This window comes from Dermacentor variabilis, chromosome 2 (genome assembly GCF_050947875.1).
Source record: "Dermacentor variabilis isolate Ectoservices chromosome 2, ASM5094787v1, whole genome shotgun sequence".
NCBI lineage: Eukaryota > Metazoa > Arthropoda > Arachnida > Ixodida > Ixodidae > Dermacentor > Dermacentor variabilis.
The window spans coordinates 246,633,168-246,657,283 of record NC_134569.1 but is presented as its reverse complement, the minus strand read 5'-3'; the positions used below and the strand labels follow the sequence as shown (position 1 = coordinate 246,657,283).

Sequence of the window (24,116 nt, the reverse complement as noted above, 5' to 3'; positions counted from 1 at the left end):
TTTGGCTGATGCCAAGATGCAGGTGTCCCTCATGCAAACCAAACTCTTCAAAGCAGTGAGCACAACACTGAGGCATTGTACACGGGCTGAGAGTATGTCAGGACAATTGAGGTTGACTCATTAGCTGTTGCGAGAGGAGGAGGCTGAGGAAAAGCATTTATTGAAAAAAAAGAAAGGACAAGCAAGTGGTTTTCTACTTGCGCGGGAAGCGACCTTAGTCCACGGCTCCTGCGGCTCTTGCTGTCTTCTGGGCCCACCGCACTAGTTGCTGTTGCGAGAGACTCTCAATTATGACAGTTTGGGCCTCATACCACTGAGCTTGCTATCAGTTGATAGAAATAACTCGTATTTGAAAATACTTGATTCTGTATGCGTCTCCTTTTTATTCGTATTTGAGAATGTCCAACTTGATTTGCAATTTTTTTTTTTCGAAGACATTTTATTTGTTGTGCATTTTACTAACCCCTCTCTTCTATTCTATTTTTGAATAAAATAAACACTACTCCTTAGTATTCAAACTGGATTAAGTCATTTCTTTTTTAATTTTTTCACAGGCTTACTAGTGTGACAGCATTGGGCGACGTGGTTTCCCATCTTGACATAAAACATAGTTCTGTGTCGCTCAGGGAAATTTGCAAAGGCACTCAGGGAAAACCTGAAAAACTCAGGGAATTTGGAAATGCCAACTTGGTAGGCACCCTGATCAAATTTGTCCACTTAAGATGCTATAATGGATGCAGTTTACAGATTGGTGAAATGTTTTTAAAGTAGAGGAACCAAATTTTAAACTTTGGCTTCCATTTTTTTAAGGTATAATTATTTTAAAATTCTGGTAAAAAATTCAACCCCTAAATCGAAATTTCACTTCCAACCGTCACTAGAACTTAGCTCTCTCTCAAGTGCAAAAAAACTTTATTAAAATCGACCTCGTGGTTATCTCAAGAAAGCATTTCTGCATTTTACACGTATTTCAATAGGCGGTATCAGAGTTGGGGTCACGCTAAAGCTTCCTCTCAAGCTTTGATCTCTCCTGCTTATGGTGATAACAAGATGGTGGCACTGCGTCATCGAAAAGCTGTGTGATACGCGGTGCGGTGGCATCTCTTGAAGCTAGGTTTCTCTTGCAGTTTTTTAAGAAAGCATATTAGTAAAGTGCTGTTTTCTCGATTTCTACTGCGCGTGTCATAATATTTCACCAGGAGCTAAAAGAAGATTTGAGGATCGGAAAAAAAGAAATCATTTGGAAGATAAAAAATTGTGGCCGAAATTGACCATCTCAATTGCCGTATCCCCCCTTAACTAGGCATATAAGGGGCATCTGAAAGTGGAATATATCATCCTTTTTCTCATATTTTGTGTTCCCCAAGGATAGATTTCCATGCAAAAATTCTTATGCTCGTCATGTGCATACTCTATCTAGTCATTCTCTTATAGTGTACTTGCTACTTCAGCGCTTATTGCGTCATGACAGAGTTTTTGCTTGCTTTATTTCTCTTAAACTGTGCATGTGTTACATATAAACTTGAGAGCATGCACTCCATTAATGATTTATTGTATTTGTATGTGCAATGCTTTGTATTATCTTTGGCACGGTTGTATCGCTATCTGTCAAAGGTGATGGTCAGTCAAGACTTTCAAGCCCATTTTCGAGGCTTTTTGTCCACAGCCTACAGTATCATTGCCTTCCAGTCTTGATGCAGAAAATTGAATGGAAAATTGTAATGCATCTCATGGTGTTTACCGTGCTTTCCCTGCTGCAGGGTACACCAGTCCTTTCCCTGCTGAGGCTTCTGGTGCAGCCCTCACTCCTTGCTGTTTATGGAAGCACTGATGAGTATGCACTGCTTGTTTTGCATGTGGTCATTATTTTCCAATCAGTCTTACTGGCTGGCCCATGCATTCTTGGTTAGGAATGCACTTTGCCCACCTGGTACAGTTCAGAGTGCTGCCATTCACCAGTGTCGCTATTCACCAGGCCTCTGCTATCTTGCTAACCTTGCTTACTTGCATATTTTGAATAGAACTGATAACTGTAGGCCAGTTTTTATGGTGGCTCAGTGAAGCAGCCAAAAGATGTATTTACCATGCATCCTTTTAGACAGTGTTTTGACCTGTACATGTAAGGTCCAGCCTGATGTGCTCAATGCCACCGTCAATGCACTCGGTTGGCCAGGGTTCTGATTGTCAATTTCGCCTCTACTGGTCTCTAGCCATTCACAGCATATCAAAACTGTTCACTGGTGGTTGTAACTTAACCTGTGCAACATTTGGTCGGAACTCGCGACTGGCAACCGCAGGGTGACGCAGCTGTTTCAGCATCTGCTGACCCTGGGTCTGCAGAACCCATCGCGGCTTCACCTGGCACAGTCGGTGCTGGGCTGTCTGGAACGCTGTCCACCAGCTGCACCTCTTGCCTGTGCCTTCTGGATGGCACTGGCCTCGTCTCTGCTCCACTTCTTGCAGTCGGGCCAGGAGGTGAACCAGGGCAGCGACCTGGAGCCCGACTTCTCGGCTCTGGTGGCTGCCCTCACTTTTCCCGTCCATCATGCACTGCCCGATGTGGGGGCCAAGGTGGGTACACTGAGTTTTACTTGTGCAACCTTTGATCAACCTTTGATTACTCAATCCTGAAACTTGAGGAGTGACGAACATCAGCCACAGCAATCATTTCACTTCTTAAACATCTTGGTAAATTACTGAAGCTCAAAAGAACTATCGCGAGAAAACACCACACAATGTAGTCTGCAAACAATGTAAATAACTGGTTCTGAGTTTGATTCATTGCAACTATAAACAACACACTTTTGTATACAGTTGAACCTCGCTACAACGAAACTGACGGGGCGCGCGAAAAATTTCGTTAAAGCGAAATTTCGTTGAGGCGAAAACAGGCCAAAAACACTGTCAGGTTGGACCACATAGTCCCAAAACATCATTTATTTCCAAAGAAGTCGGTCAGCTTCTTCTGCTTCTTTTTTTTTGCCACGAGTGCAGTGGCGCGGCTTTCGCACTCGGTGAACAGTTGCATCGCGACGTCGTCATCGTGAGCACCGAAAAATCTGCGGATCACATCAAAAGCATCCATCACATTTATTGCAGGTGGTGGCGCTAAGTCCTCCGCGTCGCTGTCATCATCCGATGATGCGTCGTTGTGGCGAACGCCCTCAATTATAGCTTCGTCACTCAGCTCCTCGTGAGCTAGCACTTCACTGTCAACAGCGATGTAGTCGCCGATGTGAACATCGGCCGGCACATCTCCGGAGTCCTGAAGGGCTGCCCATGCCGCATTGGCCTCTGTGGAGGGTGGAGCAATTGTACTGCAGCCTTCCTCGTCCGACGTGGAGTTCGCTGCCAGTTGAGCATCGGAGTGAAAGCCGGCGTGCACAAAACAGTTGTAGATGATACTGCGACTGGTTGCCGTCCACGCTGCTGAGACCATCTGTACAGCCATGTACAAATCCACTTCGATTGCCCGACCGGTGTCGATGTTTAACACCAGCCGCTGAATCAGTCGCTGTCGATAAGCGCTTTTAACGCTATTGATGATACCTTGATCCAGCGGCTGGATTAAAGCCGTGCAATTCGGCGGGAAGAATCTTACTTCCACGCTTTGAAGCTGAACGTCTTCAACGTTATGCGCTGAGCAATTGTCGATGAGCAAACAAACCTTACGTTTCTTTGCCGTCATGTCACGGTCGAAAGCGGTTAGCCACTCTTTGAAAACGGCCCGTGTCATCCAAGACTTCTTATTGGCAACATATTTGACGGGCAGGCTCTTGCCACCTTTGAAGCACCGCGGCTTCGCACTTTTGCCTATCACCAGTGGGCAGCGCTTGTCAGACCCGTCCATGTTGCAGCACAGGAGCACAGTCACACGCTTTTTGCTATGCTTCCCTCCGCTGCATGGCTGGCCCTTCATGTGAAGCGTCTTGGAGGGGAGGAGCTCGAAGAAAAGTCCCGTTTCATCGGCATTGTATATGTCTGATGTGGCATATTTCTCCATTAATTCCGGCACAGTAGCTGATGCCCAAGCAGATGCAGCGTCGGCGTCTGATGAGGCCGACTCCCCACACAGCACTTTAGCGACGATTTCATGCCTGGCCTTAAAACGGGTCAGCCACCCTGAGCTGGCTTTGAAATCATTGATGCCCAGCATACAGGCATAGCCAAGTGCCTTTTGCTGCAACATGTTTCCGCTGACCGGCATCTTCTTTGCGCGCACGTCGAGGAACCACGTGTACAGAGCCTTCTCAAGGTCCTCATGAGCCGCTTGCGTCAGCTTTTTCCGCTTCGCGGATGTCCCCGAAGAAAGAGCTTGCGCTATCGCGTCTTTCGACTTCAAGATCGTTGACAGCGTGCTCTGTGAGATGCCGAAGTCCGCTGCAACATCTCCCTTTTTCCTGCCACTGGATGCCGCGCTGATAATCCGTGCCTTCTCTTCAAGCGAGAGGAACTTCCGCTTTCTAGATGAAGTCGCCATGCTCGCATTCATTACAGCGCACTAGCAGCACAAGCACGAGTGAAAAAAACTAGGGCAAACGCGCTGCTGTTGCCAGGCTGCTGCGTCCTTTGGCAACGGATTGGTTGCGGCTCTGAATTGGATTGGAAGAAAACGGGAGCTTGCCCCCGCGCCTTGTCGCAAGGCAGCCAGCCCGATAGTCATCAACACCAAGCTATGGCGGTGATCATGTGCGTTTCAGTGAGTGGATTAGTTTGGTCCAGCGAATGTTTAGCGAAACAAAGCAGCGTGGGCCTATGGAAGTACATAGATGGGCGGCGATATGCTTGTTTTATTGTAAGATATATTTTTAAATCGAGCTTCGCATAGCAAAAATTTCGTTGAAGCGGAAACGCGCCCCAAAAATGGTTCGTTGTGATGAGAAATTTGTTCCATTACTTTGTATAGCGAGCTGACGGGGAATTGGAAATATTTCGTTGAAGCGAAAATTTCGTTGAAGCGACGTTCGTTGTAGCGGGGTTCGACTGTATTCACCTACAACGAGTTGGCCATAATAGGCCACTAGGTCTAACGAGTGCCATTTCATAGGAAGTCTGCTACCAAAGTTGCGGTTTCTTGCCTACTTGACATGGCGGCAACTGTGTTGGTGGCTGCTATGTGTGCAGCATCGAACATGTAATTCATGCTTGAAACAATGTGCAGCATATGAAATTTTAGCATAATGCCATTACACTGTAAAACCTTGTTAACTCGGAAGCTGTAAGAACTGGAAAGAAACTGCAAGGCTGTAGGCTCACATGCTGGCTTTTTTTTTGGGTTGAGAACTGATCGCCCCTGCTCAAGAATGCTGGTCATCTTGCTCAAGGTCACGATTAATAAGCTTTGACCATATTGATGCATCACCGACATCCTAAGTGAAGAAAAAGAAAAAAAAGGACTAATTTGCAACGCACTGTTGCTGCGTGAGGCCACAGAATAGCAGCATGCAGCAGAGCGAGTGTGTGCAAATGGTGATGCAGTCAAACCCACTTCATTCAAGTGCGAAGAAAATTTCACTGTCATAACCAATAATTGTTAAACCAGGTTACACAAAAAGTGGAGGGGACAAAGCTTGATGCATTTTAAGGGGGAAGGCGGCTTTTGCATCATGAGAAATGGTCAAAGAAATTCATTTTTTAAAGATCGCATTTTCGGTTTCTATAACTCCTTTTCTATCTGATTCCGAAATATCATCACTGTAAACCACGTAGAAGTGCTCTAAAGATTTTGTTTTATCAGCCAAGGTGGTGATCGCCGAAATAAAAAAAGAACGGTGTTTTTCAAGCCACAGTACGGTATATCTCCGGAACAGCGCAACCCAGCGCTGCCATCTTGGTCTCATCGGAAAGCGCATTTCTCCATCTTCAAAATTTCTACTTTGGCTATCTCCTCCATACAGAAGCAAGCACTCAAAAAGCAAATGATTGAAGGTGTGGGGATGCGCGACTCTCACGCGTCCCCTGATACGTTGTTTTCCTGCATAGCTCCCGTCTCCTGTAATCCGGCTTCGCCGTGTGGCCTGGGGCCCACGGCAGTTAGTTGGTGTGGTTGAAACGCAGTACGAGAAATGGTGTGAGGGTTGCGCTGCTGACGCCACCTCAAGGCGGGGGTTACTTGGGCGCGGAAAGAAGGCGCTTCCTCTTTGGTTCGGGATCGGCAAGCTTCACAGACGTTCCATGAGTGCGCCGATCTATGCTTCTGTGAGACTGTCTTTTGAGGCCTCGTTCGAACGCGCCACCGTTCGCGTGACCGTATGCGCAAACAACTAGGCATCGGGATCCAGCATCGGTATCCAGCATGGGGCGAACATATTCGCTCTCTATCCACTCGCAGTGAGTCGGACTTCCTAGATTTCTCGTGCGCCCATCGGCATGTTTTGGGGTTAGCAACTCGGCTAGATCGAGTGTTGACTCCTCGAGCTCGCAATTAGGCATTTTGCGCTTCGGCACCTCGGACTGCACGACTAAGTACACCGAGCGTTGACTCCTTGAGCCCGCGTCTAGGCATTGCGCGTGTCGTCACCTCGGACTGCGCAACTAGGCACATCAAGTGTCGACTCCTTGAGCCCGTGACTAGGCATTTTGCACATCGGCACCTTGGACTGCACAGCTAGGTACTTCGCGCTTCGGCACCTCGGACTGCACGACTATGCACATTGAGTGTCAACTCCTCAAGCCTGTGACTAGGCATTTCACACTTCGGCACCTCGGACTGCGCGACTAACACATCGAGTGTCGACTCCTCGAGCCTGCGACTAGGCATTTTGCGCATTAGCATCTCGGACTGTGCAGCTAGGTACTTCATGTGTCAGCACCTTGAACTGCGCAACTAAGCATATCGAGCGTCAGCCGTCAGTAAGCCAGAAAATCGTCTCGTGTGCATGAAATCAAAGGGCAGAGACCCAAAAAACCAGACAGCAAAAACTACAATCCTGGTGCATTTTGAGAGATGTTAACTGCCCTAAAAACTTTGAAACACGTTTTCTCTAAAGTGTGTTTAGGGTGTTCTGCACTGTCTGTGGAAAGGGTAGCACGGGAATGCCTGGATCAATTTTGATCCTGTTTGTTTTTAGGTAATGATAGTCTTCAATATCTTGCAGAGGGCTTAGTTCTTCTTCTGCATGCTAATTTGTGAACGACAACTTTTGGTGCAATTAGAGAAGGTGAACGTGATGTTCTGTGTCAAAAAAAAAATAAAGCGGTTAAAAAAAGTTTTGGAACTGTTGCACCCTGTAGTGCTTTTTTGAGCAAAGATTAAAGCTACAAGCAGCCCCCTGGCATGTTTTGGTAAGATATAATGTTGGCTGCCACAGGGCCACCTAAGAGCTATGTTCATCAGTGGTGTTAACACCTCGCCACCTGGACATTCAACGGGCAGCCGAGAAAGATTCTTTGCACTTGAAAAAGGCCAAGAAGCGATCGCAAGAGAAGGTGGAAAGGCGGCAAAAGAAGAGAGTGCCTAAGGACTTATTCAGTTACGCTGCAGGGTCATTTTAGACCCAATATATGCACTCAAAACTTTCAAAGCTCATTTTCTCAATATGGCTTTTTTGGCTGGTGAGGCTGCTTATTCCAGCCATATCTCTGTAACTGCTCATCAGATTTCCAGAAGCTTTCTTTTTTTTATTGTGTATCTGAATAAATTTCTGAGGACAAGACAAGCCCATTTTTTATATATTATATCTGTGATTTGTGATATTTAATCAAAATTTGATTGATAATATCTTAATCACCAACACTAAATTCGATGTACTGCTGAAAGTTTTCAGCAAGGAAATCTTTGGAAATCTTTAAAAAGCACTCTGTCTTGCCCTGAAGTATCCATCTGAGAATCATGATAGTGAATTTCACAGTTGCGGCACCTTTTGAAAGTTCTCCAGGCCTGGAATGAGAAAACCATGTGCACCATTCTGACATATTGCTGTAACTTGAGAACCAGTGAACATAACAGCATGAAATTTTGTTGCTCTACTAATGCTTTTGCTATGACTCAATCCGGAAAATTTCATTAATATATCTCAATAAACAAGAAAGTTGGTATCCGAGGGTGGCATCCTCCCTTAACGTTGGATCTTGTACTGTCCTGTGACTGGCACAGCATGGCCTTAATTGCATTTGCGCCATAACACTTGAATTAACTAACTTGAATTAATTCGAATTAACTATGTAACTAAATTAACGAACAACCTAACTTAATTAACCAAAATTGAACTAACGGCATATCACTGCGGCAAGTTCGGGGTGCGATCTTTACACGGGAAAGAAAAAAAATCGAATTTTGATGACAAAATTGTGGGGTACGGTCATTACGCGAGTGTGATCATTATGCAAGTAAACACGGTACTTCAGTTTCATCTACTTGTTTCTACGTTGGGCAGTCACGCGTACAGACACCGAAACTGTCATTTTCTACGGTGTTCCAGTGCGGGATCATGCTCTGTGATCCGCTTGTATCTGCCTTTAGTATTCGTGCAGCACTGACTCATACCACTAATCAGGTGTCCTCGTGCACAGCGTGCAAAATCGTGTGCTGCACAAAACGAGACCTTCGCAACAGCTCGCATGTGATGCAAGAAAGTGAAGAGAAAAAAAAAAGAAAGGTCGGGCCCGTGACGTATTCGTCGCGCGATCCTTGAGCTCCGGTATGGGAGAAAGCAGGGGAGTAATTTCACTTGCGCAGGCTAGATGGGGCAAGCGGAGAGAGCGTCGATGTTTGCGGTAAAGCTTGCCTCCTGAAATCATGGGTTCGTGGCACTGAAATATTTATATCTCGGCTATTAATGAGACGATTCGAATAATTTTTTCGGAAGAACGCACCATAGAGAGCATGTACCAAGTTCCAGCATATAACCAAAATTTGCCATGTGGCCTGGTGAGGGGCTTTTTGAGGCCTTATGGCTGTGTATAAACCACATGAGCCTGAGTGTGGCTAGAGCCGAGAAGTTGTCATTTGTGTTGCTTCGGCCAAAAAAAAAAAAACACAAAGTTTGAAAGGTTGAGTGTCATCGTGATCGGTTATCAGTGACGACATAAAGCATTGACAAACAGTGATTTCCAGATAGCGCTGTATTAGGCTTTAGTAAAGGCATAGTTATTCCCGATTAAGGGTTCCAGCACCTGAAATTTCAGACGTCCTTATACAATAAGCTCTATATGGTATGTGGTGGCACCGCAAAGACATCCAAGTTATCAGATATGTCCGGAAAGTTGGGTGTCGAGAAAATCGGTTGTTGACCGTATCTCCAGGATCGGCTCACCTGGCCTCTTTGTCAAGAGAAGGATGAACCAAGCATCAATGCTCTGGAATACAAGATCGACATTATTGTGCGTAAGACATAACAGGAATAAAATACAGAATGAGGGAATAATGATCATGAAAAAGCGACAGACAAAATAGACAAATCAGCATTTAATTATAGAATCATTTGAACCACCATGTACGTCTACCTTGTCTTCTTTCACGTTGGCACTTGGTGGGTCCTTTCTTTTTTGTTTTACAATTTAAATCTGCAAAATAACTGTTCTCAAACAGTACGAGCTCATGTCACTTTTCTCCTACCTGCCAGGTGCGCAAGGCAGTGACCCGCAAGTGGCTGCAATTGTACCAAGCATTTTCGTGCTCAGCGGTGCTGGTGCCCAACGTGTCTCCACAGGGTGTCTGCCACGAGGTCTGGCGCCGCCTGTTCCCTGGCTTTAATGATCAGCTCAAGCAGGTGAGCCACTGTGTCTTGCCTTGCTTGCCATTTGTTACACCTTGATGGATACTGCCACAGGGCAACACTTTATCAGGCCTCGTTCTCCTGCTAACGCTTTGTACAATTGCAACAGGAATGAAACACGAACACCAGAACGTGTGGCTTTCGGTACATGCTGCACCATTACGTCACCCATGAGAAACTGCTCCCCATTCACATTTGAGCTATGGAGTTCCTAGCTTTCCATCCTGCTCTCATAATGGCAACCGTAGCTCAACTTATGTGCATTTTGACGTGCCAGTGGAGTGCTGCAAGCCTCTGCTTTCTCTGGCCCCTACTGATTTACAGGAAACCCGCATGCGAGTGTTGTTTTAGGATGGCAACTAGGCGTATGCGAATATGCAATGGAATTTCGAACTAAATGAAATTTCAATGGATGTCAACTGAAGGGCATTTTTCTGAGAGTTCGATATAACCGGGTTCGACTGTATACAGTAGAGCCTCATTCATACAATTTGGAAAAAAAAAAACGCGAGAAAAAATATATCAACCGGGAAAAAGTACCATTTGAAGTAGCTAAAAAATTGGGCAGTTGACATCTATGTAATGCAAAGATGCAAAGCATCGCGTGGATCATTGCGGCACAAGACTCCAAACCTGAGTTGAACTGGTGGTGCTCCGGCGGTCGGAGATGCATTTTGTTGTTTTCCTATTGTGTGGTGTTTTAAGGGGGCAACGGGAAACGGAAATGAAATCCAACTGGTCGGCGAAGCTGAATGCCGCCGAAGCGGAACGTGATGCCCACATCGCGCCACCTGTAGCAGGGACGGTGGTGTGTTTGGATTACCACCTACTAAAAGAGTGCAGTATGCTAGTACTACGCACCAAGCACTATGCACTATGCACCAAGCACTGTAAAACAGATAGATGATGACGCTTATCACAGTAGGCTTGGCAGTGATGGCTTTTTAAACGCAGTGTGTAACAACCCGACCGGAGATTTGCTGGTACCGAAATAAACTGTGCACGCCGTCGTTTTTACGTGAGATGGGCGGCTATATACTGTTCTCGATCATGTGCGCCTCACGCCTTTTCTTGTTCACATGAGATCTAGCGGCCGGAAAACATGCATGATCACAGTCTGCAGCAGGGAACGGCGGCGCCTTTTGGTTATCACTTATTAAAAGCATGGGCCATGCTTCCAATGGCACCAGGTGCTGTGAAACTGAAATGTGAAAATGCTTATTGCAATAGGATTGGTGGTGATAGCTGTGAATGCAGCGTGCGACGACCCGGCTGGAGATTTGCTGGTACTGAAATGAGAAACTAACTGCACACCGGCATTTTCACACGAGATGGGCATGTGAGTATCACGGTCAAGCTGCACTGGCGGGCAGCTACAGTTGAACTTCGCAATAACGAAATCGGCGGGAAACGCGAAAAAATTCGCTGTCGCGAGAATTTCGTTGTTGCGAAAAGAGAGAGCACAGATAGGTAATGCATCACAAAACAAAACTTTATACTGTCCAAATTCCGTTAGCCTACTTTGCGAGCTTTGCTCGAGGACATAGAACCGCATTGTTGATAGTACAAAGTGTGCCGCATGCGTCGACCAGCAGTGGCAGTACTGCCGTAGCGCAGAATTCTCGGTCAACTGCTTTCGGAGATGTGATCACTTGCCGAGATTTTGCGTAACTCGGCACCGGACGCAGAGCAACAGCGCATGCAGCAGCATTTCTCCAGCGCACGCTGTTGCCCGTAGGGGCCGACGCGGCCGGTGCCGATCGCAAAAGGGATCGTATCTCGTGTACGCGAAGGCAAATGATCGAGATAACAGCCCTTTCGTGCAAATCCACATCCGGCGTAGAATCCGCACACGATGCCTGTCGGGTGGCACCAAAACCAGTGTTCTTGAAGCAAGGGATGCGTATTCCCGGATGATCGGTCAATCATGGCCCCACACGTGACACTCCATATGCTGCGACCGCCATCTCAAGCGCCATAAACAATTCCATGTAGGTGGGACGCGGATTTCTTTGTTTTTGCTGCATTTTTCTCACCGAGGCGCACATTACGCAGTGCACTGCCGCGATCGGGGATTGTTGTTCAAAACGCGCGTCCAGTTTGCGTTCAGTCTCGCCTCACTAGATTGGCCTAGGGCTCGCCGAGTCGTCAACCGCAAGGAACGCAAAATGAACGCACATTTCGAACAACGATCTCACCTGGTAGGCGTGCAAACACCGTCGTAACATGTCGGTAGCAACGTGCGTGCCGCTCATGGTGCCACTTCAAACGGGCGATCAACAGACAAGATGGCGGCCATGACGTGTTTCCAGCGCACTGATCGCTTCCGGCGCTTGGTTATTCTTGTGAACAAAAAGGGTGGTGCCCACACAAGTGTAATGTGGTGGTATATTACGCAATTTTAATGCAAAACAATCGCATTTGAGCACATTTTGGAGCCTGCTAGCCTTACGCAATATGCGGAGTCATGTTCCGGCAAATTTCGTTGATGCGGGATTGCAGTACAGCTACATTTTGTTGCCGAGAGGTACGAAATCTATTGAATCCTATGGGCGTTCGCAGGGGATACGAAAATGTTTCGTTGTCGGGGGAATTTCGTTGTTGCGGTATTTCGTTATCGCGGGTTCCGACTGTATATGCTGTTCTCGATCATGTGTGCCTCATGCATTTTCTTGTTTATATGGAATTTCTCGGCTGGAAACTGTGCCATACATTCCCAGTTTGGCGACTTACTGAACGTTGGTGCCGAAAAATTGTGTGAGAAATGAGTGCAACTCTATTGGTTCTTTTTTTTTTTTTTTGTTCTCGATCGCAAACCTTGGCTCCAGAGAACATACATAATGGGAACATATCAGAGAGATTCTACTGTATTTAGAACCTTAAAATAACAAAGTGTGTTTGTGCACAATTTCAATTCAGCAACCTTTTGCTGCTGTTGCAAAGGAATACCATAAGCTCACTTTCGGTGACGAGGCAGTTTGTTGATGCCAAACCATAGCTTTAGTTGCCAATGTGTTACGGAGCAGTGCCTATTAGGCCTAATGACCAGACTGATGGCTCTTGAAGTGATGTTTGGTTCTGCGGGCATGCGTACCAAGTTAATCTGTTTGCTCAGGGAGAGACCACAGGTCTTATGAACCGAAAATCACAGAAAAAAATAGTTTTGTGAAGTACTTGTTTTAGCATCTATAAGGCCTTATATACACCATATAAAAACGGTTTGGCCTAAAGAAGGCTCCCTAAATGTCAGAAAAATTATTTCGTCAGCGTGGATGACAAGAAAGCAGCCCAAAATTGTGTGGAAACACCGGAGTTCACGGAGCTATCTCTTGTCGGTCTTGCCGCTGAGCACTGCCATATTGGTATTGTCCGAAAACTGCAAGTTCCGCTTTTCAATCCCCCGCATCCTCGCTGACGATGCCCGCATAGAAAAATCACAAATGTCAAACAATCAGGGGCTGGTCTGACAAAACTCTCAATGCACGCGGCCCTCCTATCGGCTCAGTGTACTAGTACGCTGAGAGGCGCTTGTGAGATTGGCTGTTGCTATGGCAACTAGTGCCCTGACACCAACGCAGCGTTCGTGTGCTAGGCCTGCCAGTGGGACTGCTTCAAAAACTGTTGGTATGCCGTTTCTTTGTTTATAGCACTGCGAATGTAGCAGCAAATCGACCCTCTCTAAAGAAAAAAGAAAAGAAAGTTTGATACCAGACACGCCATGGAAAGCGAAGCCCAAGGCACCTCTGCTACCTACGGCAAGATAGAGGAGGCGGTTGTCCCAAGGTTCAGATTAGCCAATGATAAGATCGTGCCGGAGATAAGTCACTGCATTGTGCAATCTCATACCGCATCGGCAATAACACAGCAGTACTTTGTCCTTGCATGTAGGTTTACTTTGGAGACCGCAGACGATGTGCCGATGCCTATTCTCTTACTTCTCGCGTGTAGGTGGGTTCGTGTTGGTGCATTCCAGATCCTGTTACAAGCCTATACGTGCGCCTAATGTCAACATCAGCAAAGTAATTTTGTTTTTTCAATTATATTGTAATTATTATTTCCTGGTTCTGAAGCTTAAAATTTATGTTTTCTCACTTTTATTAGATTTTTGTTTTCTGAAGCATGCCTTTTTAAAGTTTAAATTAAATCAGGCAGCAGGCTACGCTGGTGGCGTGCCAGTGCAAAGGTGGGCATGCGCGGAGACCATGGAAGGTGAAGGAGTAGGTGAGAAGGTGAGCGTGGTAGGTTTCCATTCACCGTCACAAATGCTTGCATGTTCGAATTACCGGAAGTTTTTGCTCATTGGAACACACAACTTTGCCGGGACCACAGCGTTAGTTCGAATAAACCAGAAGTTCGAATTAAGTGGGTTTGAAATAACAAGATCAGACTCTAAAACCAAAACATTTTTCAAAGGCTGCTTAAGCAAAACATGTAGACCGAGCAACCGCATGCGTCCTGGAATCAAACCATGCGCCGGGTATGTGCCTTCACTTTTGTAGGCAAGGTGGTTCCTCCGCAGTCCAAGTGCTCCGAGACACTTGTCTGGCAACTGCATATTAAGCAACATTCCGTCTCACACGGCTGCAGTTTAAGTGGTATTGTACACGTTGAGTTCTATTAGAATATATACAGGAGTCAGAAAAGACCGCATTATATCTGGTCTGGCACTACATTAGAAACGCACGATAATGAAATGCCGAAACAACGAAATCCTCGTCGCAATGAAATACAGTGAAACCTTGTTAAACTGTAGTTGGCCGGAGCTCGGAAAAAGTATGTACTAAACGGTAGTACAGTGAAACCTTGTTAAACCTTAATTGGCCAGAGCTCGGAAAAAGTATGTACTAAACAGTAGTACTGTTTAACCGAAATAGCATGAGATCGCTCATTTACCTGTCGAAACAGATACCGACCACGGCCTGGTCATCACCGAAGGTTCTCATATTCAAAAGTCGAAGGTATTCGAGAAACCCAATACTAGATATTTGATTCGCAAGTCAAATGATTCGTACATTACCTATTTGATTTGAAATCGAATTATTCGGGTATTCGCACACCCTTAGTTATACAGTAAAACTTAATTATAACGAAATTGAAGGCTGGTCGTAATTACTTTGTTATAACCATTAGTTTGCTATAGCCGCTATCCATTTCTATCCACAATTAGCAAGGAAGAGAGGATGTACTCACTGCCAAATGTCACAGCAGCCTACCACGTAAAAAAGAAAACGGCCGTCGCACGGGAAAAAACTAGCTAGAAAAGGACAGGAAGGCATCGCTACTTTATTCACGCCAAACGGCTCATCACTGATCGATCAACGGCGCACCAGCTTGTGGCTCACTTCACAGAAAAAAAGTCCTTGATAGATTTTTGCCACGTCTTCTTCAGGCGAATGATGGCTTTTTCAGCTGCAGCCGCTATTTCGAGTCCGTTCTCGCCATCATCGTGAGTGCCAAAGAAGAGGCGCAGCAGGTCTGCCGCATCCAGCGTTTGTGCCAGCGTGGGTACATCATTCGCCAATATTAGACTCCGGGCTGTCGTCGACACATTCGTCACTGTCGTCATTAGGCACCCCCATCACCGCGCACACAATTTCTGCCTCCGTTAGCTCTTCTGTGGTCACTGCGTCAGCATCGGCACTGACGTATGTGCTGAAGGTGTCGCAGTCGGGCACAACGCCGGCCTGAAGGAGAGCATCCCACGACGCTAGGGCTTGGTCGCCCCCGGCACCCTCATTGGCGGCAGCCCCGAGATATTCGTTGTAACCGCCGCTGCTGATGCCAAATGAGGCATGCTGGAAGTGATTGCCAATCGTGCTTGCCGGTACAGCCATTCACGCAGCCTGTAGCATCTCGATCGCCGTATACAAGTCGATCGTGGACTCGTGCTGCATGCTCATATTGAGCAGTATCCGGTCGATCACACGCTTGCGGTAGCCCACTTAGAGTTCATGATACAGTCGACTCCCGATAATTCGAAGCCGCTTAATTGGAATTTTCGGTTAATTAGAAGTGAAGTGCTGGTCCCGTCACTTTTGCATGTAATCCTATAGAAGAAATGCTCGATAATTCGAAGACCTCATCCAGTAATATTGTTTAATTGGAAGTTAATTTTCAGCCGGGATCCTCGAGGTGACCGTCATTCTTTGGTAGAATGTGCAATTTTTCAAGTGTTGCAACAGTTCCGTGCTCCGCGTTGGTGTCATCGCCACCGCAGCCGCCCGTAACGCCATCCTTCTTGGAGCGGCGCGATTATTCTTGCTACGGCTGCTGTGGCCTCCGCGATCAACTCCGGCGGGAGGCGAAGCAGCTCCCGCCGGAGGCCACGCGCGGCTGCCGCACGTGGCCGGAACTGATCGCGGAGGCCATGCGGGTGTCATAGGTGCACGCAGCGCTGCATACTGGCAGTGGCGAGATTGTGCGAGATTAGTCTTGCAGCGTGCGCAGCATATGTCGAGGCGTGTGTTGGTCGAGCGCCTTTGTGCGGGAAGCTCGTAGGCTAAGTTGTTCCACGAGTGATTCGGAATTGACTGTACCTAGTCGCGCACTTTATAGCCATGGCAAACCGTGGCTCTTATCGCACGCTCGACCTGGCAACGAAAGTCGAAGTTTTGAAGGAAGTTGAGAAGGGAGGTGCTGCCAAACAAGACATAGCGCGGAAGTACGGGATCAAGCCGAACACGCTCTCTAACTGCACCAAGAACAAGCGCGCAATAATGGATGCATTTGAGAACGACAAGTTCAAGACTTCTCGGAAGCGAATGCGCACCAGCACATACCCAGAGTTGGAGAAGGCTCTGCTGGTTTGGATTAGGGAGGCCAGGAGCAACAAACTTCCTCTCAGCGGAGACATAGTTGCGATGAAAGCCCGAACGCTTGCAGCAATGTTGGGGATCGATGACTTCGTTTCGTCAGATGGATGGCTGACGCGCTTTAAAGATTGCCATGACCTGGTTTTCAAGAGCGTGTGTGGTGAAAAGGCGTCCGTTAACCAGGAAACATGCGCCACGTGGAAGGACGGAAAGCTGCGTGAATATCTCGCCGAATACAGACCGGAAGACATCTTCAATGCAGATGAGACTGCACTCTTCTATCGGCTTCTACCAGAGAAGACCCTGACATTCAAGGACGACGACTGTGCTGGGGGCAAACGCAGCAAGGAGAGAGTGTCGGTGCTGATCGCGGCAAACATGACTGGCACGGAACGATGTCGGTTACTTGTGATCGGGAAAGCCGCGAAGCCGATATGTTTTAAAGGCGTGAAGACGCTGCCTGTGGACTATGAGGCGAACAAAAAAGCGTGGATGACGGCCGAAATCTTCAAGAACTGGATAAGCAAATTGGACCGCAAGTTTGCTGCTTCGAACCGCAAGGTGTTGTTCCTTGTCGATCACTGCAGTGCTCACGTGAATTTGCCAGGCTTGAGTGCAATACGCCTCGCATTTTTGCCTGCAAACACAACGGCTGTTTTGCAGCCAATGGACCAAGGCATCATCAAGAATGTTAAAGTCCTGTACAGGCGGCATCTCCTCGAGGGCATGATTTTGTGTATGGATAGCTCCACAAAGTACGAGGTGAGCCTGCTTAGTGCCATCCACATGTTGGCACGAGCATGGGATCGTGTGAAGCAAGAAACAATCGCAAACTGCTTCAGGGCTTGCGGTTTTGTGGCAGCTTCTTCGGAGGATGCCTCTGAAATTTCAGCGGAGGAAGCGTCAACAAGCGAGCTTGACGGCACTGATTTTGGTGATGCTCTCGGGGACGTCAATTTTGAAGATTACGTAGCCGTAGACAAGGCGGTCGAAACGTGCGGTGCGCTGACGGATAGCGAAATTGTAGAGATTATTCGGCCCCAGGAAGCGACCCAGGAAAGCGACGATGACGTTGAAGGCGAGCCGCAACCTAAGGCTGCCGATGTAGCTGCGGGCCTTGCTCTCGCGGAGCGTTTCTTTGCCGCTGAAGGTAACGCGGAAGAAGCGTTCCGCCACATCTACAGCCTGCAGAACTTGCTTTCAGCAGCGCGATTCGGCAAGAAGAAGCAAAGCATGATGACCTACTATTTTTCTTAGAGAAAATACTCGATTTCACCACAAATAAAGTGCTGTTTTTTGTGTTTTGTGCTTAATTGGAAGTTCGTTTAATTCGAAGTTTTTTGCGGTCCCCGTGAACTTCGTATTAACGGGAGTCGACTGTAGCTCCTTGGTCGAGGGGTTGCGCAAATGCAGTGCAGTTTGACGGCAAGAAGCATAGCTCAATGTATTTGAGCACAGCGGCAGTGTGGTGGACCGCGCAGTTGTCCAGTATGAGGCATACCTTCCAGTTCAGCTTGCAGAGTCGCTCGTCCAACTCCCGCAGCCATTGTGCAAAATTTGTTTTGTCATCCAAGCCTTACGGTTGAACACATAACTCACTCAGAGCTTTCGCTTGCCTTTGAAGCATCGTGGTGATGCACTTTTGCCCACCACGAGGGCCGGCACTTTTTCCAAGCCATCCATGTTGGCACGGAAAACGCGGTTTCAAGGACCTTGCTCTGCTTACCGCCCTGGTAGCGTTCACCTTTGAGGGCCAAAGTTTTGTGCAGCAGCACTTTGTAGAACAGCGCTGTCTCATCCACATTGAACAAACCTTGGCACTGCAGCTTCACGGTCGACAGACTGCGCTTCCCCGCTGACAGCCCTGCCGACAATGTCGTCGTGCTTTTTGAAACGCTTCAGCCAGCTGACACTCGCCACAAAATCGTTGTGCCCCATGATACATGCGAAGTGCCGCTTGTTCCTTGCGTCCAAAACCACTTGAAGACTGCCTTTTCTACAGCTTAGAAAGCGGGGGCTCACAGTTTCTTACTGTCGCTTTTTATGCCACGTGAGACAGCTTTGGTGACAGCTTCTTTACTGCTCAAGATCGTCGACAGCGTGTTCAACACTATGCCAAAATCTTCGGCGACTTTTTTTCTACTTCACGCCGGACTCGACGGCTTTCAGCGTCGCCACCTTCTGCTCGAATAAGATCGTTTTGCACTTCCGTTTGCCATCGTCTATCTCCTTTCTGGTGGTGGGAACTTGCTCGAATGAACCGATGGAAACACTGCTATATTTGATGCGCACAGAGGCAACGACAAGCAGCAACAAAACTGCAGTCGGCGCTGCCCCACGCACGCAGCGGATGAGTGGGCAGGTCCACCAGTTCCACAGAAAAGGGGTGTAGTATAGTGTCGCCCCCTGTCAGATCTCTGTGTTATCGTACATGTATGTTTTATAGTTGTTTAGCAAGATGGCGCACCCCCCTTCTGTCATGTGACGAGCTTGGGCCAATCTGGAGGTGTCATCTGGCGTGTGAAGCCTTTATTAGTAATAAACGGCCGCGGGTCGGCTGAGTCTTCGTTCCGGTTTTCATCGGGAGCAGTTTGCTCCGTGTCTCCTTCCTGCGCCGGCGCTAGCCGCGCGTTCGCCCGGTCGGGGCCCCCCGCTTGCCTGCCGCTGCCGACACAACATCTTTTGGCGACGAGGATGGGATTCCCGCAGCGGTTCCGACCGAAGCCCCGGGAAACCAACGAGCTTCGTAAGTGAAGCGTCCTTTACGTGTCGGCACGGCCTGCAAACGCCGCCGACGCACTTGGCGTCGCGAGGCTTCCGAGCCTAGGCCTTCTCGCCCCCTTTGTTCTTCCTTGCCCATTCCTGCGGCGAGCTCCGGCTTGCCTCCTGCACGGTCTCCTGCACGCTACCTGGCATGGCTTTTACGGCGAACCTTCCCGTTTTTCTTGAAGTGCCCGGCCCACCGTTAATTCCATGGTATCGCTGGAAAAAAATTTTTCAGGCCCACCTCGAAGCGGCCGGCGGTGGCGACTGGACGGACGCGCGACGAGCGACCGCGCTCGTCAGCGCTCTCGGGCGTGAGGGACAACGGAAGTACTTTGCAGACGAGGAGCAGGAAGCAGCAAGGCAGTTAACCAGCGCAGCGTCAGCTTCAAGCGAAGCAGCAAGGCAGTCGACCGGCACAGTGTCAACGTCAAGTGATGCAGTCCCGCCAGCGTCAGAGTTCCCAAGACTCTTGCAGCGGCTTGACCGGCTGTTCACCGCGTCAACGAATGTCCTGGCGGAAAGGCCCGAATTCACCAGTCGAAAGCAGTTCTAGGGAGAAGGATTCCTGGAGTTCGTGACCGCATTGAAGGAGAAGGCGGTACAGTGCAACTTCGGCACAACCTATGACGAGCGCGTCCAAGACCAAATCATACATGGGGTAGCGAACGTCAGCGTTCGCGAAAAGTTGCTGGCTCATGGCGAAACCCTGTCCCTGGACAAGGCAGAAGAAATTGGACGCTCGTTAGAAGCCCTGCATCGAGCGAACCGCGCGTTCGACTCGGAGAAAATACAGAGAATCGAGGCAGCTCAACTTGGTGCTCCGTCGACGAGCCAAGATGGCCGACTTCTTCCGGGGAGCCGCCAAGATGGCCGACGTAGTCCGGGAGGCCATGAAGATGGCCGACTTCTTTCGGGGAGCCGCCAAGATGGCCGACGTAGTCCGGTAGGCCGTGAAGATGGCAGACTTCTTCTGAGGAGCCGCCAAGATGGCCGACATCTTCCAAGAGGCCGCCCAGATGATCGACAGTTTCCCGCGAGGCTCCTCCGGGACCCGCAATGAAGCACAGGATGCGAAAAAGGACCCTAATTTTGACCGTAGTTCATGCGACCGGTGTGGCAGCATGAAGCATATTGCAACGTCCAGGAATTGCCCCGCAAGGAACCGGTGGTGCAACGCCTGCCACACGTGGGGCCATTTTGCATCAGTATGCCGAAAAACCCGTATTGTTCAGCACGTCTCTTCCGCAGAGACGCTGTCTTCAACTTCCGCAGGACAGCCATCCGCGTCTGTCTTGACGGTGAGCACTTTGGACGCTAAAAGGGATTTACAAGTCCCGGTCGTGGTTAACGACGTCGCCATGCGGCTGCTCGTGGACACAGGAGCGTCTGTCTCATTGATGACGGCCGAGGATTTTGGAAAGCACTTTGGTCGACAGCACAGACTGTCAAAAGCAGCAGTGGACTTGAGGAATTTCTCCAAGCAACGCATCGACATTCAAGGCCTTTTCCAAGCCACTGTCCAGTTTCTTCAAAGGTCGTGCTCAGTCACGTTCCATGTAACGTCTACAGGAACATCACTGCTGGGTCTTGACGCCATCCAGCGCTTGGGGATACAAATCGACGGTACGTCGCTGACATGCTGCCTGGCTACGCTTCCTCCAGTACAGAGCCCCACAGGTGTGCCTCCGGGGTTTGATCACCTCTTCAGTGGCGAGTTGGGACTCGTCAAAAACTTCGTGCACCGAATACATCGGTGGCAAGGTATGAAACCAGTATCTTCAAAGTTGCGCAGACTAACCCTGGCTCTCCGTGACCAGGTGACAAATGAACTGCGACGTCTTGAGGACTGCGACGTCATCGAGCGCGTCGAGGCTTCTGAATGGGTGTCTCCACTCGTCGTGGTGCGCAAAAAGGATGGAGCCATCCGGCTCTGTGTTGACCTCCGGGAACCGAATAAGGCAATTGTCATTGATGGGTATCCTTTGCCGCACGTAGAAGAGTTATTGCAAATGTTTCATGGTGCCAGATATTTTTCTAAGCTGGATCTAGCATCTGCTTACCTCCAGCTGTTACTGGAAGAAGGTAGTAGAGATCTCACTACATTCATAACTCATGAAGGCTTATTCAGGTTCAAGCGTGTCTGTTTTGGCTTGGCATCCGCGCCAGCAGTGTTTCAGAAAATGATGTCACAAATCTTGCAGAATTGTAAGAATGTTGTCTCTTACCTTGATGACATTTTGGTATGGGGTCGGACGAAACCTGAACATGATGCTAATTTAAGAGAAGTCTTGCTTTACATTTCAAACAGTGGTATGAAACTGAATGAAAAATGTGTCTTCTCTGTGAGAGAACTGACTTTTCTGGGCCATAAAATTTCAGCTGAAGGCATTTCGCCTACAGAGAGCAAGGTAAAAGCAATCCTGAATGCGCCTGCTGCTACAGATATTAAGTCATTGCAATCCTTCTTAGGATTAGCTGGTTACTATGCCAAGTTCATTGATCATTATGCAGAACTTGTAGAACCGCTTCGCCTCATGCTCAGGCAAGGGCAAAATTTTCCTTGGTCTGATGATGCACAACGTAGCTTCAATCAGTTGAAAGCTCGTCTTACATGTTCCCCTGTCATTAAGATTTTCAACCCTGAATTGCCTGTGGTAGTCACGACTGATGCATCTGATGTTGGTGTTGGTGCTGTGTTACAGCAACCGTATGGTTCTAAGCTAGAAACTGTAGCTTTTGCATCTAGAACTTTGTCTGTAGCTGAACGAAAGTATTCTGTAGGAGAGCGTGAAGCGCTAGCATGTCTGTTCGCATGTGAAAAATGGCATGTTTACCACTGGGGTAGACGGTTCACTCTTCGAACTGACCATCAAGCAGTAGTTTCATTACTGTCCGCTGGCGACTCAGGTCGTCGACCTCTTCGCATTTCAAGATGGTCAGCCAGGCTCCTGTATTACAACTTTCAGATTGAATATTGCAAAGGATCAGAAAACCTAGTCGCTGATGCCTTGTCTAGACTTCCAGTAAAGGATTCGCAGAATGAAGTTCAGGAGGAAGAAATAGTATCCTTAGTCACATCAGTCGTTGACGAGGAAACAGTGCAACTTGCAACGAGTACAGATGAGGCGCTTCAGAAGGTCAGTAAATGCCTAGCAGAAGGTTGGCCTTCTAAGAAAAACATAGACAATGCTTTAATAGCTTACTTTCATGTAAATGAAGAATTGTCCTTTGTAGACGGATTACTCATGCGTGGTGATCGTGTGGTAATACCCAGTGTCCTAATACCTACATTTCTACAGCTGGCACGTGAAAATCATCAGGGCATAGTACGTACTAAGCAGCTTCTTCGTGAACGCTATTGGTGGCCCCAGATGGATAGCACTGTTGAACAGTATGTAAAGCATTGTCATGTATGTAAGCTGGTAGACAAGTCTGCAAAGCCTCATGTAGCTCCATTGCAACCAGTCGAATGGCCGAACGGGCCTTGGCAGAAATTGGGAATGGACATCATTGGCCCATTAAACACGTCCTACCCTAGGTATCTAGTCACCCTTGTTGATTACTACTCAAAGTGGCCAGAAGTACTTGGTACTAATTCCATCTCCACAGATGATGTCATTAAGCTTCTTGATTGGGCTTTCAGCCGTGAAGGGTTGCCAGACTCTATAGTTACAGACAGTGGTCCACAGTTTGTCTCAAAACAATTCCAAGATTACCTAAAGGAAAAAGGAATCGCTAATTTTTTCTCCTCCAACTATTATCCTCAGGGAAATGGTCAAATAGAAAGGTTCAACCGAGTCATTAAGGAACACCTGCAGGTAGCCAGGCTTGAAGGTCGAGATGCTTCGAAAAGCATTTCAGAATTCTTGGGTTCTTATAGGATTACACCACATGCTACAACGGGTCTCTCCCCAGCTTTCCTACTTCATGGTCGTCAACCTCGTTCAAAGATAGATATTAGCAACTTCAGGTTGCATAAGCACATAACGGTTCAGGACAGTTTTCTTCCACAAGTTCGCGAGAGAGTCTCGCAGAAACAGCAGCAAACTAAACAGTATGTAGACAAACGTAGAGGTGCTCAGGCAACTCGTATCAAGGTGGGAGACACCGTCAAAGTAAAACTTTGCAAGAAAGGATTTTTTAAGTACAGTATGCCTCGTACAGTTAAGGCCCAGGTAGGACCATCCTCTTTTGTACTCAGTGATGGGAAGACGTGGAATGCGTCTAAGTTAACCACATTAGTAGATAATTCAAAACATAGTACATTGTCCACAACTGATAAAGATTTTTTGTACTCCTATTCAAACCTGGATAGTCATTCCGATGACTCGTCTGGCGGGACATCGTCCTTTCATAGGCATCACTTAAGTAGTGCATCTGACTGTATCGCTTCCGAGTCTACACAGTCAGCAATCGTTTCTGATTCCGTGGGGGAATCGGTAGCATCCCAGGACTTGTTGGGACTTCGAGAGGAGCTTCCTGGGCAACCCTCTCCATCTTTGAGTGACAACCACATTCAATTTTCCAACCAGGGGGAGGGAAATAGTAGTGGGACGACTGGGTCTTTAAAGTCGACCGAAACGTGTCGCAACCCCCAAAGTTCTTCTGAGGTACGCACGCGTCCTCATCGTGTCAAAAAACGGCCTCCGTGGCGTGACGATTATGTTTCTTGAATGTACAGCGTTTTGCCGTCTTCGAAATGCCACGGCTAGGGGCCTCGCTGTGACATTTAGGAGGCAGTTCACATTTTTCGTTCACACAGGTAAAATGTGTTCCTTGTTGCGGTGCAGTGAGTTTTGTGCCGTGTTCCTGGTTGGACTTT

The 24,116-nt window shown here is 47.9% G+C and overlaps 1 protein-coding gene across 2 annotated transcripts in view; it reads left to right on the top strand.

Moving 5' to 3' along the window:
- The window catches only part of LOC142573218 (uncharacterized), a 325,311-nt gene that overhangs the window by 116,887 nt on the left and 184,308 nt on the right, over positions 1-24,116 (top strand). For both annotated transcript variants that reach the window (XM_075682810.1, XM_075682809.1), the window contains exons 15-17: positions 1,761-1,834; positions 2,298-2,571; positions 9,564-9,710. In XM_075682810.1, the coding sequence (XP_075538925.1) occupies positions 1,761-1,834; positions 2,298-2,571; positions 9,564-9,710 (495 nt within the window). The remainder of the gene's footprint in view (positions 1-1,760; positions 1,835-2,297; positions 2,572-9,563; positions 9,711-24,116) is intronic.